General features: G+C 40.2%; 1 protein-coding gene across 10 annotated transcripts in view; it reads left to right on the forward strand.

The window, feature by feature from the left end:
- Window positions 1-1,886: 1,886 nt before the first annotated feature.
- The window catches only part of VWDE (von Willebrand factor D and EGF domains), a 42,661-nt gene continuing 27,248 nt past the window's right edge, over window positions 1,887-17,299 (forward strand). For 4 of the 10 annotated variants that reach the window (XM_030009988.1, XM_030009990.1, XM_030009991.1 and 1 more), the window contains exons 1-7: window positions 1,887-2,371; window positions 7,365-7,549; window positions 10,420-10,651; window positions 12,672-12,737; window positions 13,457-13,716; window positions 15,197-15,286; window positions 16,638-16,782. In XM_030009988.1, coding sequence (XP_029865848.1) covers window positions 2,284-2,371; window positions 7,365-7,549; window positions 10,420-10,651; window positions 12,672-12,737; window positions 13,457-13,716; window positions 15,197-15,286; window positions 16,638-16,782 — 1,066 coding nt within the window. In that variant the 5' untranslated portion in view covers window positions 1,887-2,283. Of the gene's footprint in view, window positions 2,372-2,798; window positions 3,045-7,364; window positions 7,550-9,349; window positions 9,836-10,419; window positions 10,652-12,671; window positions 12,738-13,456; window positions 13,717-15,196; window positions 15,287-16,637; window positions 16,783-17,299 lie in introns of those variants that run through there. The other 6 variants (XM_030009989.2, XM_030009992.2, XM_030009993.2 and 3 more) reach the window with 6 other exon arrangements.

A 17,299-nucleotide genomic window follows, 5' to 3' on the forward strand; every position in this document is an offset into this window, starting at 1 on the left:
CAAAACCAACCCTACATCTCTCTTTCTTTATTGTTATTCATAAAATCCACTCTGGGATATACTGCTCTGTGCTGCAATGTCTAAATGCTCCCTAGCATTGATACCATTGCTCCCTGTATTGTGTTTTCAGTTGAACTTTAAACTGTTTACAGTGGTAATGACTTGGACTAAATAATCATTTATAGTATCTTAAATTCTTCCTCCATTCGACAGTCTTGGTTTTTCCTCCCAAACACCCTGCTACTTAATAATATGTACATACAAAATTGTAATTTGACTTCATATTCCATTGTAAGTGAAAGAGGTATTTTCAGTCATGCAAACTGATTTTACATTGCCTGTGATTTACTTAACTAAAACTATGTAAATTACTGTCTAAAACTTTCTGGAATTGTAACCTGCTGGAAAGACCTAAACTCCTATTATAAGCATGAGGCTGCCCTAGAATTATTTTCATTTTTCATAAATTCACTGTCACTGACAAAACCCTGTGACCGACACAACCCTGTCACCGTGAGCGCCAAGTACTACTTTTGGCAAGTTGTCAGCTCTTTTAACCACAATATGCTCTTGCTCTGCTGTCACTGTAAGAGGCTACAAGGCTGATAGTAGCAGAGGGAGCTGGCAGAGGAAAACCAGTGCAGAAAAGATGAAAGGTATCTTTACTCCAGCAGCCCATATTGCCACCTCTTTTGGTCTCCTGCATGATCCGTGATGAAAGGTGTTAATCCTCCTGTAAATACCACTCCGTCATAACTAGCAGGGGTCAAAGAAGTAGCTCGATATTTAAATTTTGTCAAGGCTTCTCTCATCTCTCTTTCTAGGTCTTTATTTTGTAACTTGTTTTGTAAAATACACCTTTCTTTAGTTTTGTCTTCTTTACAAACATGCAGTTTGGGAAAAAAATAAAAATAAAACCCAAACTAATTTCAGTTGTATGCAGCTTTTCAGGACAAAAGTTCATCAGGTCCGGTAACAAATAACCCAGATAGTTGACTAAACAATTAAGACAACTCATTGTTAAAACTTCCCTGAATGCTTAGGAGAAAAGTAACTGCCTCAGAGAACTGACAGGAATCCAAGACTCTGAATTCAACTCTCAGGCTGTGCCAGCGATTCCTTTTAAAAACTCGCTGCTGTCATGGAGCTGAACTGCTTCTTGCAATGAAGAGGCTCAGGGTGTGTGAGCAAAAGAGGACTGAGGTTACCCACACAGCGCTGCTGTGTCTCTGCCTCGACTCCAAGCTCTGATAACGTCCTTCTGCAGGGAAACCTGCTCTGCAAAGAGCCACCCAGGTCAGTACCTCCTGGAAGCAGTCCTCACTGAACATTTTACGCTTGCAGATGTTCAGTGGATGGCAGTAAGCTGTGTTTTAGTGTCAGCAACATTTATTTGTTTGATTTAGGTCTACATATCCTACAGAGAATGTGAAACATTTCTGTGGACTGCTGTGCACCCTGGTGTGTGCGAAGTAGTTCAGTGCCTGCACAACCTCAGGCCTACAAAGAAAAATACCAGCATTACCAAATCTTAAATGCTGAGATTTGTCCTCTGCCAGCCATTTCTGAAGAGGAGCATGTCCCAGCAAGCCTTGAAACTTGGGTGCTTGAAACTGTTAAATATTTGCTAAACTCATTCTGCATTAATGGTATCAAACACAGCAGGTTGCAATTACTGCTAAAGCAGAAGTATAAAACACTCTTGGGTGATCTAAGGAAACGGCCAAAGGATTCACAGCAAACCGTTTGAAACTGGCTCTTTTTCAGCATTTTACTGCACATTAGAAAATAAATGCGACTAGGGGTCAGAGGACAGTAGGACGTTGCTCCTTCATGACGTCGACCAGCTTTGGGTCTCTCCGGGATCCAGAAAAGGATCTTCACAAAGCCCCCGACAAGAATCACTGCGTGTTTCAGTTGTTTTCTTGCTGAAAATCTCCCCCATGGAGCACCCGCCCAGAGGATGCCCAGGCGCACATAGGAACCGCTGCCGCCCAGGGCCCACGCCCCCCGCGCCGTGCCCGGGCGCAAGCCGTGGTCGCCCGCCGCCGCCCAAGCGCCGGGAGCGGACACCCCCACCGCGACCCCCGGCGGGGCCGAGCCGAAGCCGGCAGGGAGGCGGGCAGAGGGCCGGGCCCCGCCGCGCACCCCCCGAGGGAGGGGCTGCACTAAGGCGCGGGGTGGCCGCACGGAGCCGCCAGAAGAGCGCGGCGGCGGGGCGAGCGGGGCGGCGGAGGGGAGCCGAGCCGAGCCGGGCGGCCGGTCGGTCGGCGCGGCGGGGCCATGCCGGGGGCCGCCCCCGCAGCCTGCCGCCTCTGGCTCTGCGCGGCCGTGCTGGGGTGCCTGGCGGCGGCGAGGCCCCGCCGGCGAGGTAAGCGGGGCCGGGCCGGACACGGAGAACGGGCGAGCGGCTGCAGGCGGGGGCATCGCCGCCAGCAGGTGAACGGGAGGGTGCCGAGGCGGGCGGCTGCTGCGGGAGGCCTAGCGCAGGGAGGGGAGCCCTTGCCCCCGGCCCCTTGGCGGGGAGCGTTCTCCTTCTCCCGTCCCAGGGAACGGCTCGGGTCAGGCCCTTCCCCCGTGCCCGCACATCGCTTGTTTTCCAGCCGGATAGCTACATCTAACTAGTTTCGCTGGAAGAGGCTTGACTTTATGAACTGACAAAACAGGAATTGTCGCTGTCACAGCGCACCTGCAGGGAAAACCTACCCAGCGAAAATCGAGGACCCACTCTCTCTTCCTTGCTCTCTTCTCCCTGTGTGCTGGAGCACATGCGGTGCATCGGCACACTCTGCCCTGGGACCGCTGAAAAATGCTTTGCAAAACCTGTGCAAAACCCGTATCTGTATTGTTTCAAATTTCTGAGAGAAGGTCAGCATAAAGAGTAGATACAATTGCATATTACATTGAGAACTACTAGGAAATGCTCTATAAGCATGTATTTTACATTTTTTAAAGGTTATGCAGCTATTTACAACGTTTACAAAGCACCCCTTAGGGTGTGGACAGGAGGGATTGAAAAGTGTTTTAACACCCTTTCAAATAAGGTTATTTATCAAGATGTATTAATGTGTGCGTGTTGATTCTATTTTCTTCATTGTTCTGTGTAGAGGAGCATTCATATTGCTGTTCCATTGCATTGCAATACTGTCATTGCTACAGCGTTTGTGATCATGTTCTTTTATATGTCTCATCCAAACAAATGGTATCTTTTAGGTAGTTACAGTCATTTTTATATTTTGCTTTAAAAGTGTTACCCTAAATAATTAGTTTAGGATAACTTCTTCCAAAAAGTGAACTTCTTTCTATTTTAGCATTTTGGAAGAGTTTAAATCCACAAATACATCTGAGCACTTTTGTTAAATGCAGTCCTAGTTCTAATTTCTGCCTTGGGATGTTGATATGCTGCATCCTTTGCAGACAGTAGATGCAAGAAAAATCACATTGAGGATCAGAGTGGGCACTGACTAATGGCACTATTTGTTTATCTGTAGTCATTTGCCAGACCCTGGCCTTTGGACAGCAGGGACTTATAAACTGATGAGCTGTTGGTACCTGAGGAACTGAGTTGCCAGTCCCGCCACTCTGCCCTTGCCTGCCTGTATTCCGCAAGTGGCTCCTTTTCCTGTCTCTGCTCTGGTTTGCGCCCAGCAGTCCTCAGTCCCTGACTGCTCTGTATGCTGGAAACATGGACAGATGGAAAATCATCGGCCCCTATCTGCACATGGATTGGAACAGAGATGTGAACAGGGAATTGAAAAGTCCTTCCTTTGTGGAACTCCTTTTCCTCCAGAGTGTCTCAGAGGCAGTCATCAGGAGCCACTTAAATATCTCTTTGTGGAAAATGACCTCCTGTGTTGATTTCAAGAACCAGTTTGACTTTTGGTTAAAGTGTGGTGTTCAGAGTACCTATTGCCTGACCCAGTCATGGTACAAACTCCAATGTGTTGGCAGAGATTTTGTCTATATCTCTCCCAAAAGGCTCATCCACCAGCACAGTGCTATCCTTGTGTTTAAGATGTTGCAAAAGTTGAATTCTTTTCCCGCTTAGGGTCACATTTCTCAGTATCTGGCAGGACCAAGTAGCTCTGGGGTGGATCCAGGAAAAGCTCACTGTATTAACCCTGAAGACAGTCAGGAAAAAGCAAATATGGAATCAAATTCTTCCTGGCATGCAGAGACCTCAGTTAAAGAACAGTAGAGAGCCATATACAATGTATAGGGTGTTTGTGGAAACAAGCACAGAGTAAGAGAAGTAAACTCAAATTCTAGGGAAACAGTTGCATATTCTCCCGTGATGGATTGCTTTTTCAGCAGACAGTATGTAGTATCTGGACCTCCAAACAAAATGTGAGAGTTTGACTTTCTAGAAATCAGTCTCCCCTCACAGCCTATCGCATGTGTCTCCGCTAGGTTAAGTTAAACCAGTGGTGCACAATCTACAAAGGAGGCTGAACTTCATGGTCTTAATTCTCAAGTATTCATTTATGTATTTTATAATTAGAATTTCATTATTCTAAAGCAAGTATTTAAAGTTATTAAATCACTAATACATTTAAAGGTCCAAAAAGAAATAATTAAAAAGAATATTCCGATATATATGGAAAGATTTCCATCAAGAATAATCATGCTTAAATGATAAATTCTGTTAAAACTAACATGAGTTTCCATTTTGTGTTAGAGATTGTGGATGAAGTCAACAGTAGCACATACAGCTTCCCATGCTTTAATGTCCCTCCCATACTAGGCAGAGCTGGTAGGTAAACGTGGCCTGTAGGTAGCACTTTCAAGTTACCAGGCCCTGTTTTCAGTTCCTTATTTTTTTGCCAGCCTTGACTCATTGGGCTGAAAATTGCTGGATGTTAGACACAGGCAAAGCTTTTCTGGAGCATTGCAGCAAAATCGGTATTCTTCATTCTGAGAATGAATTTTGAAAGAATGCTTATATCAAAATTACTCTTTTTAATACATCCTGAATAAGGAAATCATGATTTCAGTGGAAAATTTGGCCAACTCCCCTCTTAAATGCCTGTGATTTGAGCAGATCTGGTCTGCAGGGATAACTTTTTAACAGAGAACACAACATTCATTTCTTGTGTATGTGTACATAAATATGATAGTTTTATTTGTTTCTGCGGTTGCTAGAGTTAGACAGCACCATCAGTTACACTCAGATGTGTAATAAAATATTTTAATTTGTATTATTGATGATGGCAGTTAGTTTCAGTTGTTTTGCAGAATGGGTAAGGAAAAGAAAAGAAAGAAAAAAAAATATCAACCAGTGTTACACACAATATGAGATTTCCAAGCAATAACTATGGAAATATTAGCATACTTCTAAAAAGAAAGAAAGAATACACAAAGAGCTGGGTGACATTTTAAAGTGATGTGCATAATAAGAAGAAACGTATAATTTGATCTTTAGTGGAATTTACAAGTGAGTACAGTCAGCTGTTTTAAAGATCTATCAAACGATGATCTAATTAAACTGTGGAGGAAAAGAAAATAAAGACTTGTCTCATGTCTAGCTTGATTTATTAATGGAAAAGGTAACAGATACTAATTGTTTCAGGAGTGATTCAGTTACAGGAAAGAAAACTAATGAGGGTGCTATATGAAAGGGAGAATTCCAATAAAAAATAGAAGACAGAAAGAAACTTTCACCATGGTTCATAAACTGCTTGTGCTGTAGCTTGCTTGGGAAACATTTCAATAACACACATGACTGACCTGTGATTTTTCAAGGGCTTTTCTTCAGATTCCAATGAAGGATAAATTCTCAATAAGGTCAGCTTGTATGGACACGAATAGCCTACAGGCTACTACAAGCAACTCAGAAGCACAGTGGTGGCACAGTCAATCACATTGACTTCCATCTGCCCTTAGAGGATAGAAGATAAAGCTATTGTTACCTGCCTGGGTAGCCTAAAGCCATATCAGATTAAATCTTCAGGTTTTGAAAGACTATAGGATTCTCATACTGTGCTTGAAAGAGATGAAGTCTGTTCTTTCACTGGGGCATCTTCTCCATTTAAAGGAGGGGAATTACCTGATTTTGAAACTGTTTTATAATTGTTGTTATCTGGACAATGGCATGAAAAATGTGGAAGATATTGTATTATTGCATGATTTGAACCAAAATATGTTTGTAATCAGTGACACAATTACACCATGCAAAATATGGGACAAATACAGAAAAACCTGGGAGTGAAAACCGAAAATTGGAGTATTAATATTCAAAATGTAATGTCATAGAGCTTTGCAGGTGGCTGCATTTTTTTAATTCATTAGTAGCATAGTAGAGGCAAGAATTAACTGTGTCATGCAATATAATCTGAAATTACATTCACAGTCAGCATCAGTCAGTATCCATTTTTAAAAGCAAGATAAATAGATATATTGTAAATCTTATTTATTTATAAACATTATCTGATTTTATTTTCCCCTACTTTCACTTCCCACGCACATTCTTGGGCAAGAATGGCCATTCAGTACCTTGCATGCAAATATGCCATTAGCGAGAACTTTTACTGTCACTGTCTTTGACAGGATTCAACTCAGCTGCCAGATCAGACTCAGAAATTCTGACATTCTGCTTGATTTCTGAATGAGTCTGGATTTTAAAAAAGACTGTCATAAAGCCTTCTTCAGATTCTGATCCTTCATTTTACCTATCAGCAATTTTGAGATTTTTTTTTTGAGGCCACAAGGTCACTTAGATGTCCCAAAATATGTTTGTCAGTTGTCTTTATTAAAATTTAGCATGTCAGTCATGCAAATTGACTTAAAATGTGTATCTAAGTATCTACCCATTTCCATACACACTTGCTATGATCGGCGTGTATACTTGCAAACTGTATGCAACTACCTCTCATCCATTTGAAGGAGCTCTTCCATTTCATGCATAGGAACCCTGTAAAGTGGTAGCCTATTTACAAAAGACATAATCCTTACTCCTCTTGAGGTGAGATTTTGATCCTCTCATATATCTGACACCCCATTTTTATTCAGGTTGTTAGGTTTCATAAACATCAGTGGAACTAAAAAGTCAAAATCCAGAGAGAAAGTATAAACATAGTCCTTTCCACTGTTTTTACATCTAGGGTAAATACCTAATGTGGTTATTAATTTACATTTATTGTCCACTTAAAGAAGGGAAGGTTACCACATGATGAATTCTATTAAATTTTAGAGTGCTAACATACCTATTTGTTGTTGTTACTAAGACTTCAATATGTTTTTCAGTAAAAGTAGCTTCACATCATATTGTGATATATCCATATTTTCCTGTTAAAAATACTTACCGTCTTTTCTAACATACTTATTAGGCATTCCATCTTGATACTCGAAATACTCTTGCTCCACAGTTCTTGAATGCTCTCCTGGTGGACATCAGATCCTGCAGAGCCCTTACCGAAGCATTGATTTTGATTCATCCCACCTCCAGCAATCAGCTATTCAGGATTTAATATGTGACCATTCCCTAACACCAGGATGGTATCGCTTTATGATTTTTGACAAGCCTGCTGAGATGCCGACCAAGTGCGTGGAGGTATTGTTACAACTCATTTGATTATGAGAAATACATATTTTTTCTTAAGAATTTTTCGGTAGGAAGTGTAAAAAAAGAATACGGTTATGGAGACTGATGTGGAGGAGTACAGAGTACCTATTCTCTCTAAATACTTGAGTATATTAAAATGTGTTAACTGGACAATTAGGTCTTAAGTGTTGAAAATTTTACAGTGAATGGGCAATAGCAGAGGATGATAAATTACATCCCTTTTCAAGCACTCAAAAACTGTCATTTGTAGTCACTGCTAAAGAAGATTTTCTCAGTGGCAGCATAGCAGGGATATCATGTTGTAAAGCTGCAACTGTGTGATGGTCAGTCTGTTAGGAAGGCCATGTGAAAGCCGTATAAAGACTTGGAGCCACATGAATCCAGTAATTGTGGACCTTTTAAAGTGAGCATATTAGAGAGAAGAGATTACTCCTAAAATGACTTGAACTAACAGAGCTAACTGAAGATTAGTTGCCTTGTCATCTGCAAGTCCCCTAAGACTCAAGAATTACGTGGAATATTTAATACTTTAGACTTGTAATGCTTTATTTTGGAACGTAACAACATCTCTGTAATTGTTATATTCTAAGGCGGTATATCTTTTTAGTTTCCCACTTTAACACATTTCCTTGTTTAAAAAAAAGAGAAATGTCATTAGAATATTTTAGCCGTGATTTTTCTAATGAATTGAAATTGCCTGGTCACAGTCTCTTAAAAAAAAAAAAAAAGAAAGAAAAGAAAAGCCCAACAATGAAACACTTTTAAAGGAATACAAAACAGTTAAAACATACTAATAAAATTAAATTGAGTTTATAGCAGGCCCTCTTTATTTATTTATTTATTTATTTAAGTTTAGTTTTTATTAATTTTTTACAGCAGTATAAAGCCACTGAAGTACCTTTAATGTGCAGGTGACTCAAGGACTCAGAAAGCTGTGTTGCAGAGGCTACTGTTATCCACGCTTTCATACTGCAAAAAACTAGCAAAAAGTATGATTTCTGAAGACCTTCCTCTCAGTTAGATTTAATACAAAGAAATTAATTAACTAGTATATTTTTGCAAAATGGATACTTTCTATGCAAAGAACCAGCATGATAACCAGGGGAAAAAACAATGTGTTTTTCAGAACAGAGGTTAGGCTAGCAAGATACCTGCTCAGATCATCTAGGAAAGTTTTAGAAATCTGACCGAAGTTCTCAGTGCTTAGTAAGTATTTGGTAAAAGTAGGCTACCATCCTAATACAGAGGAGTCCAGATGATTACAGTTGGAAAGAGATTGATTCAAAACCTATTCAGCAAATGAAATTTATGCATTGACATCTGCTTCTTTGCATCTGTTGACAAAAACAAGACATTTATTTTGAAATCTCAAAACATTAAAACCAAACTAAAATGGATGTCTTGTTTGGGAAGCTTTCTTCTTTCTTTCCCTTTAGGAGAACTTCTATTATAGCTATATTTAATCCTTGTCAAAGATTCAGACTCTGTTAAACAATCCATCCCATTAATTCTGTCTGTCTGATGGATTGATGGTGGGCTCGGATATTCTAGATTAAGAAAGAAAAGTGTACTTTTGAGATGAGTAATTGCTTAATGAGTCTGCAGTAGTCTTTAGACCAAGAGGTCTAAAGACAAGATGATCTGAGACCTTGTTTCACTATCAGGTCAAAGAAAGGAATACTTGATACAATGTATGAAGGAGGAGAGGTTCTCAAAATCTCACAATTTCAGATTATAGTTTTCATGTAAATATTTTCCAAATTCTGACTTTAACACGCCGTGTCCTAGGTGTTTCTCCTCAGTTTGCCTTCTGCAGCACATGAAAGGCAGGGGGTGATCTTTAACTCATTCTGGTAACCCAAGAACCAGATTCCTTCTTTGTCTCCTTTTCTCAGGATTCATTTTTCTGTATTCCCCTGGTAAACTCTGCTCTATGCTAAATCAGACTTAGGCTTCGGTTACCATGATTGGTGCTACTGTTAAGTTGTGACCTGTGTGGCGGCTTCCTTGGCCTGAAGACCTCACATAGCCACAGTGGTGAGGGGTGAAGGAGACTATTCCACAGTGCACTTCTCAATCTGTGAGGAAAAGCACTGAACAAGGCTTTTGCTTGCAAGGGAGGGAACGAGAGCCCTCTTAAATCACCTGTTGAACCAGCATCTGAACCACAGACCTTGTGAAGCCCACTGCTTTGTAAACACCAAAGGATTTAGGGTTGCTACAAACTCACTGTGGTGGTTACAGGCGGTGCTACAAGCATATCTATTTCTAAAGGTGGGGAATTGAAAGACAGACAGGGCTTATCGGGTGTCTTGCATTTTTGGCTAGGGCTGCAAGTCAGTAACCTTGCATCAGCTGGCCACATCTCTTAGAAGTCCAGGAGGTTAGCTGAGCCTTCAGTCCATGGCAAAGGGCAGATAAAATGTGTCAGCTTTAGCACCTTTAGTTGATACTCAGTGTAAGTATGTTCTGCCCTGTATTTGCTGTGCTCTGATAGTGTTCACACAGTCACTTACTGAAGGTTAATGGATGTAGTGTAACTCACTAAGCCATAACACAGCTGTTAGCTTTTTTGGGCAAAACACTCAGGTGTGGCTCCCAGTTAAGTTCTTCAGGCTTTAAATTATAGCCTGTCTTTAGAAACACAAATTCATCAGACTCAAGGACTTGAGTCTCTTTTGTGTGGATTTGTAGTCAACCTTGAGGAGGAAAATAAGCAAGCCCTCAATTATACTGTCTAAAGTTTGCTAAAAGCTCATGCAGGAAATTAATTGAATACATATGTACCTCTCATTAAAGCACAGCAACAGTTTGATATAGCATTAACCATTTTCTGATGTTTTTCTCTGGTGCTGAAGATGAATCACTGTGGTACTCAAGCCCCTGTCTGGTTGTCTCTGAGGGAGTCAGAATCCATGCCTGGACCCGGTGAGATCAAACAGTTAACGGCTTGTGCTACATGGCGGTTTTTCTTCAGCACTTCAGAAGACTGCTGTCTTTTCCGAATCCCTGTCAGTGTGAGGAACTGTGGAAATTTCTTTGTTTACTTACTGCAGCCCACCCAAGGATGCATGGGGTATTGTGCAGAAGGTGAGAAAATGCATGCTCTAACTCAGCTAAGTGTGTGTGTTTATGACTAAGTGTGTTTCTCTGATATTGGGCTGAGAGGAAATGTCTGGAAGTACTTATACATGCTAAAATGTCTTGCAATCCTTACTTTTAATATTGATACTATAGAAAAATGATTTGGTATGGTAAGGTGGGTTCACACTACCCCTTTTTAACTTACATTTAGCACTCCAGTGTTGTTGAAAGCCCAGAAACTTAAGAATTGAAATCTTCCATATAAGACACATCTAGAAATCAAAACTCAGAGTACCTGCAATGGCACTCATACTCTGCAAATACCCATTACTGAATATACGTAAAGTTATGTATCAGAGTAAATTTTGTTTAAGAACTTGACCAAACTGTATTTTTATAGATTATTGTTTAGCATCATCAGGAATATTTTTCTTACTGTAAATCTTTTATCATCTTTCTGGAGAGTATACATGTTGTTGCTAGAAGAAAATTCAACACAGAAATAAATGCTCTACTGGTAAGTACTTTATTAGTACTATGAGAAAGAGCTGAAGTGGAGTCCTTTTGCAATGCCCTGCGTTGTCTTGGACCCTTGTGCTGCAAAAGTGCGTTGGTGTTCACAGCTCAAAACTTCAGTATTTAATTATTCATGCCAGATGTTTTAGATAACTTAAGGAAAGCATGGTTAAATCCTTACAGTTATAAATACTGTGAAATAGTGACAAATTAGTGTAGTCGGAAATTCTTATTAGCTTGTATAACACACTATTGTGAAAATACTAGCAGTATTTTTATGCATCATATACTGTATTGCTCTAAATCATATCCTCTAGTACTGACTGCCTTCAAAAGTTTAATAGCAGACTATCAGTGGGTTTTCTGGTGCTTTATTGGCCCATCACTATACCTTTAGGTCCAATTGTTAAGGCATTATCCAAGGGTTTATTGACAGAAGAAAAATACCAAAAATGGGACATTTGAGCATGCAAGTGACTGAAGCAGTGAAGAACTTCTGCACTATAGAACTTTGCATTTACTTCGGATGATGGCTTATGAAGAGGAAAGAGGATATAAAAACCACAGGCAGCCAGCTAGCAAATTTTTACTGCTTCAAAACAAAGTAGGCAAGAAACATAACTCTGGTTTGGCTCCGCTGAATACTGTAAATCTGAAACACATTTTGAGTTTAAAAGCCCTCTTTTAAGATGATGTTTTCATTCGAAGTGTATTGTACTCTTGTGCTGCTTTTTGTGTCTAGGTTACCATGTGTACTGTGTTTTCTCTTTAACACTTGATAGCTGTAAACACTTGATGCAAATTTTCAAATAGTCTCTTTTCTACATGCTGAGGAAGTCAAATGTATCACTGAAATGTGGAACATCAAAATCTGCTCTTCGTTCTTCTTGCTGAATGGGATTTCCAGTGTTGCTGCTGCCCTTTTGACTTAGTTTGAGTGGGGTGACTAACCTCTTTCTACTCCTGTTACAAATGCACTGGTATTTTCATGTTTAATCAAAGTTCCACTTTTTTTTTTTTTTATAATGATATTCAAAGTACCAAACAATAGCAGTGCACAAGCACTTTTTCTTAGGCCCCTGTAGGAAAGATGATTTTTTTTCAAAGCAGGTCTGCACTGAATTTGGCTGTCCAGGGTTACAGTTAATGAATAAGCATTCAGATGTGGATTTGGGGAGACAAAATAAATATTCAAGAGAATAGTTTAATTCCTTTTTATTCACTAAGAACCCCTATAAGTATTGGCTGGGTACATCTGCAGTAAAAGATATAGAGGTGGTAGAATGTTCTGTATCCTTCCACCTAGGTATAGCCAATCTACTTGTGATTTCCAACCCAAGGCTTTGTACTGACTGGTACCATAATTGTATATGGATTGGATTACAACAGTGCTTCTGTTCTGCTAATTTACTCTTCCATTAGTGTCTTGTGATATTTGGGCATTAATTTAAAAGCATTGGTGTGCATACTCTGTATGCATGTGAATATACAATTTAAGAACAACCCGTAGTTCTTTCAGATGCAAAGCCACAGACCTGTGATCCTGAGGGAATGGAAGTTCAAGGCATCTGTAGCAGTGAGTATTTTGTTTTGATTTTCAAGTTCTTCTCTGCATCTATGACCCAATAATGTCAACATTTAGTCATATTCTGTCTTGAATAAAAACATGTTCGTGTTATCAACAATATTGCTCGGTCTGTTGCAAAATGAGCAGTTTGGAGGTGATTTCAGACCTTGGATTACAAAAGTACTTTCTCAGCATAATGTTCAGAATAAGTACCAAAATATTAAAAAGTAATTTTAATAATGCTGATTTATAGATACTTTGATTCTTTGGAAGTCAAATATAAAATGAATCTACAAATCATACTGTTGCTTATTCTGTTCCTTTTTTTTCTCCCCCCGCCCCCCCCCCCCCCCCCCCCCCCTTTCTTCATATGTAGAGAAAATATTCTTCTGTCAGGCAAATTCCCTTGCATGTTGCTCTCTCCTGTGTGGTAAAATAATTAATTGTATTTTATTCCCTTGATTTTGTTGGGGTTTTTTTTCCCCTCTTCAGCACCTTCCTATAGGCTAGAATATAACCAAAGGCTGATAAAGAATTTTTTGTCCTTTTAATAATTCATAAAAGGAACATACACATTTTCTCTGATTCTCTAAGCAATTATGTAATGTTTCCACATATGAAAAAAATAGTATTAGTGTATTAATTGGCAAAATACATGTAAATGTCATTTCATCCGATACTGGTTTTGCACAGAATAAAAAGCACAAACCACACTTCTGTTTGACTAGGTAACCTGGCTCCTTCATCATCTCCATCTGTGTCACCACCACTACCAGCCATTCCTGAAGTTGTAGCGGAGCTGATCAAAGGCAGCATTTACCTAAGGTGTACCTTTGGCATTCCTTTTGCAAACAGCTCAGTCGGATTCATTGTCACTTGGTCAATACTTTCTCCTGAAGGTATCAAAGAAGAACTGAAACATGAAACTGCAGTTCATACGTTCTCACTTCTAGAACTAGATGGGATAAACGTCAGACTTGGAGACAGAGTATGTTAAAACATAATCTCTTTGTATCTTTGTAAATATGGCTCAGTAGACATAAACAGTTGTTAGAAATGGAGTTCCAGCACGCTGCTGTATAATTTTTCTTGGCAGAAGCATACTGCCTCTCGTTGTTGTTTACACTAACAGTGCCCATATGAATGTGGAAATACCACAGAATATATCACTAATTTACTGCTGTTAAGGTTTTGAGACTGTCTCAGTACAGTATAGTGTGCCTCCAGGAGATAAATGTTTATTCAAGTTGCGTCTTCTTCACCCTCTACTGTGATTCTGTTTGATACTGTAAATGAAGAGGATTTTTGGGTGCAACTGCATCTAAGTGGGAGGCTGTAAGAGCCACAGGTTGTGAGAAGCTGTGTTGTTGATTCATTAGACAGATTTCTTTTCTCTGAATCAGTAATGAGCTGCTGCTTGATGGTTTTGTCTCTAGGATCGGATTTAAATGGTTTAATCTCTGCCATCAAAAGCAGTGGGAGTACCTGCATTACCTTCCATGGTAGCAGAATCAAGACCTAGGCTCTCATGGTAACTTTGAGAAGCTTAAGCATTGGAAAGTCAATAAGCTTTCTACCTGTATATACCAAAATACAGGTTAATTTTTCCTGGCCAAAATAAAAACCCAAAAAGCACATGGCTGGTGTGTGTGTGCATGTGTGTTCAAGCCAAAGCCAGGCTGCTTGGACAGCAATAGCAATTGCTAACCCTCAAAAATCCTGTGGGGACTTTGTGATTACTTGCCTGACAGTGTTAGCTCAGTGACAGTCAAAAGGAAAGGCACAGTCTCAAACTACCTGCTGCTGCTATGAATCTTGGGTTTTGTCAGGATCTGAAATATTGCATGTGTGGTCAACACATCTAAAAAGGGATACAGCAACATAAAAGAAAAAATGCAAAACCACAGTGTCTAGTAGCATGGAACTGGTTCAGTGGAGGGAAATCACAGTAAGTTCTTCAGCTTGAAAAAGATTGTCCAGGCCCATAACACCAGGAAAAAAGTATAGTACGAAGAGGAGGAGGAGGAGGAGGAGGAGGGGATGGTTGTTTTGCATAATCTAACATTTCATGGGCACTCAAGAAAATTAAAAGGCAAAAAATGTGAAATGGACAAAAAGAAGTAAACAACATGCAATGAAGTATAGAATGCATTTCCACAAGATGGGCTCCAGAAGGGATTTATTAAATCCGTGGAGACTTAGGTGCTTGTTAAACATGCTGGTTTGTATGTGGCCTTTAGTTCAAGAAGTCTGCACCACTGGTGGAGTATGTCAGGAAAAGGTCTTAGGATGCTCGACCTGTTTCTATGTTTTTCTTAAGCAGCACCACTGGCAATTGGTAACTTCTGGTGCAAACAGAAGACTGGGTGTGATGAATCCATCAAACCGACCCATGATGGCTGGGTTTTGTCTTCAAGTGACCACTTCATACCAAAAATGTATTTTATGATGCTGGTTTTGCCCTTCAGGTCTATTGTAGCAGTTCTGCTTTTTTCATGGAGAAGCCGGATATACAAAGCTCTTCTGTTGAGAGCAAGGAATTTTTTGCTGGCATTAAGGTAATTTTGAAAGAAAATAATGTTTTACTTTATTGTACTAGGAATCTTTCTGAGTATTGCTACAGCAGTCAGTCCTCTGAATAGAAGGCACTCAAAATGTATTAATTGTGAATTAATAGAGCCTGTTGTTGGCTGTAGTGAGCTTAAATTTGTCAAAAAGCAGAAGGGTCAAAGTTGTTTCTATGCTGCCCATGTACTCAAGGTGCAGGAAGGCTGAATCGGCAACTCACACATGTAGTGAAAGCCTTGATTTCCAGCAGCTGGAGTAGACTCTGACACTGTATTTGTAAACTAGGAGGGCCACGGCTCAGACCTGAGCTCTGGCACACTGTTGTCCATTATGTTTAACTGCTGCTGCCTTTTCTGACATGGTATTGGCCTATGCCAGTAGTCTCTCCCAGCACATGGCTCGTGGGATAGCCCAGGTCAGGGCCTCTTCCCAGCTGTCCATGGGGGTAGGGGAAGGGTGAGGCCAACCTGGTCTGGGCTTAGAGAGGGAAACTGGGACATGAGCCACTTGGTCAGAGGCCAAGCTCCAAACTCATTTTAATTCCTACTATGGCTGTAGCTAAAGGGACCCATTCGCTGGCTGGGAATGGGACCCCAGTCCCAGAAAGACATACTGCATGTCATTACATGTTGGGAATAGTCCTGTTGACTTAGGGTTCTGCACTTCATAAAGTTAAGTCTGAGCTTATGTTTCTGCAGGATCAGGGCACAGATTTATCTCATGTAAGTGCAAGTCTGTAGTGCACACTGCAAAGTGTGAATGCATTATTTTTGTTTTCCTGTGAGGCTGTGTTCGGGATTTCACCCAGTGTACAACGCTCAGTTGTAGGCCTCTGTTACTGATGTCTCGTTGCATTTTTGATTATGTATCTATGGTGAGCTGTGATGGAGGTTTACGGAGAGGAATCCCGGGAGAAATACGGGGCTTCCAAATTCTTTTGGGATATTGTTGCTTGTAGGTAGCTTCCCCCTCCCTTCTCCCCAGACAATACACCAAACTGTTTGTATTTTAGCTTCCAGAAGTTACCCAGAGAATACATTTTTGTGGTGTTAATGTGGTTTGCCAATTCCTTACCTTTCTAGCTAGCCTTTACTCTTGCCTTTACATTATCCTTGCCCCTTATTCCCACCTCTTCAAGACTCTTGCTGCTGTGTCCTCATCTGCTCCCTAGTATGCTGTTGCTCTTCAGACCATCTAAATAAGCCTGATCGAGTGCAGCAGGCCATGCACCGTGCCATTCCATCTCTTTAGTTTTTTATATTGTACTCCAAGCTGGTTAGTAAGCAGTGCTGTAGTTTACTCACAAAGCTTGCATTTTAAGTACAATTTCTTCTGTGCTAGATACATACAGAAACATATGATATATCAGAAGATGGGAAGGAATACAGACTGACAATAGAAAGTAGCATTCCTGTTCCTTGTCCTGAGTTTAGCCAGCTTGAAAGTGACTGCAAAATCTCACTAACATTAAATACTGTTGATGAAGGTAAGTAGTATCCTGATCTGTTGCATTTTGTATGTTTAATGTGTTTTTCTAAATATTCCCACTGGTATCCTTCTTGCAGAAGCTGTTACATTGCAAAATACTTTCTAAAATGTTAAAACAAAATATTCACAGGCTGTATATATGGCTGCTGAAAGTATGGAATAATGTGTCCATAATACATTACTTGTTGAAGTTAGCACGTGTTTTTGGAAGCTATGGATATTGGAGTCATATTCTTTAACTTGAATAGACAGAATACCATAATACCTACAAAGTTCGTAATTCAGTTAATTTTGTTGACTTGTTTTGTTGCAAGTATTGTATATGCAGTCATGAAGTCCTCATTTTTTACTATTCTTACTGTTTTCTGTAGTACTTTCTCAAGCACAAGTCCTGTGAACCCCAGGAGGAGCCTTGCCTATGCAGACAACCATTTTTATGTCACATTAGCAAGCCTATAATGATTTCCATTTGTCTATCAAACTGGAAAATTCAAAACCATTTTCTTGCGCGTGTG

Source organism: Aquila chrysaetos, chromosome 3 (genome assembly GCF_900496995.4).
Source record: "Aquila chrysaetos chrysaetos chromosome 3, bAquChr1.4, whole genome shotgun sequence".
NCBI lineage: Eukaryota > Metazoa > Chordata > Aves > Accipitriformes > Accipitridae > Aquila > Aquila chrysaetos.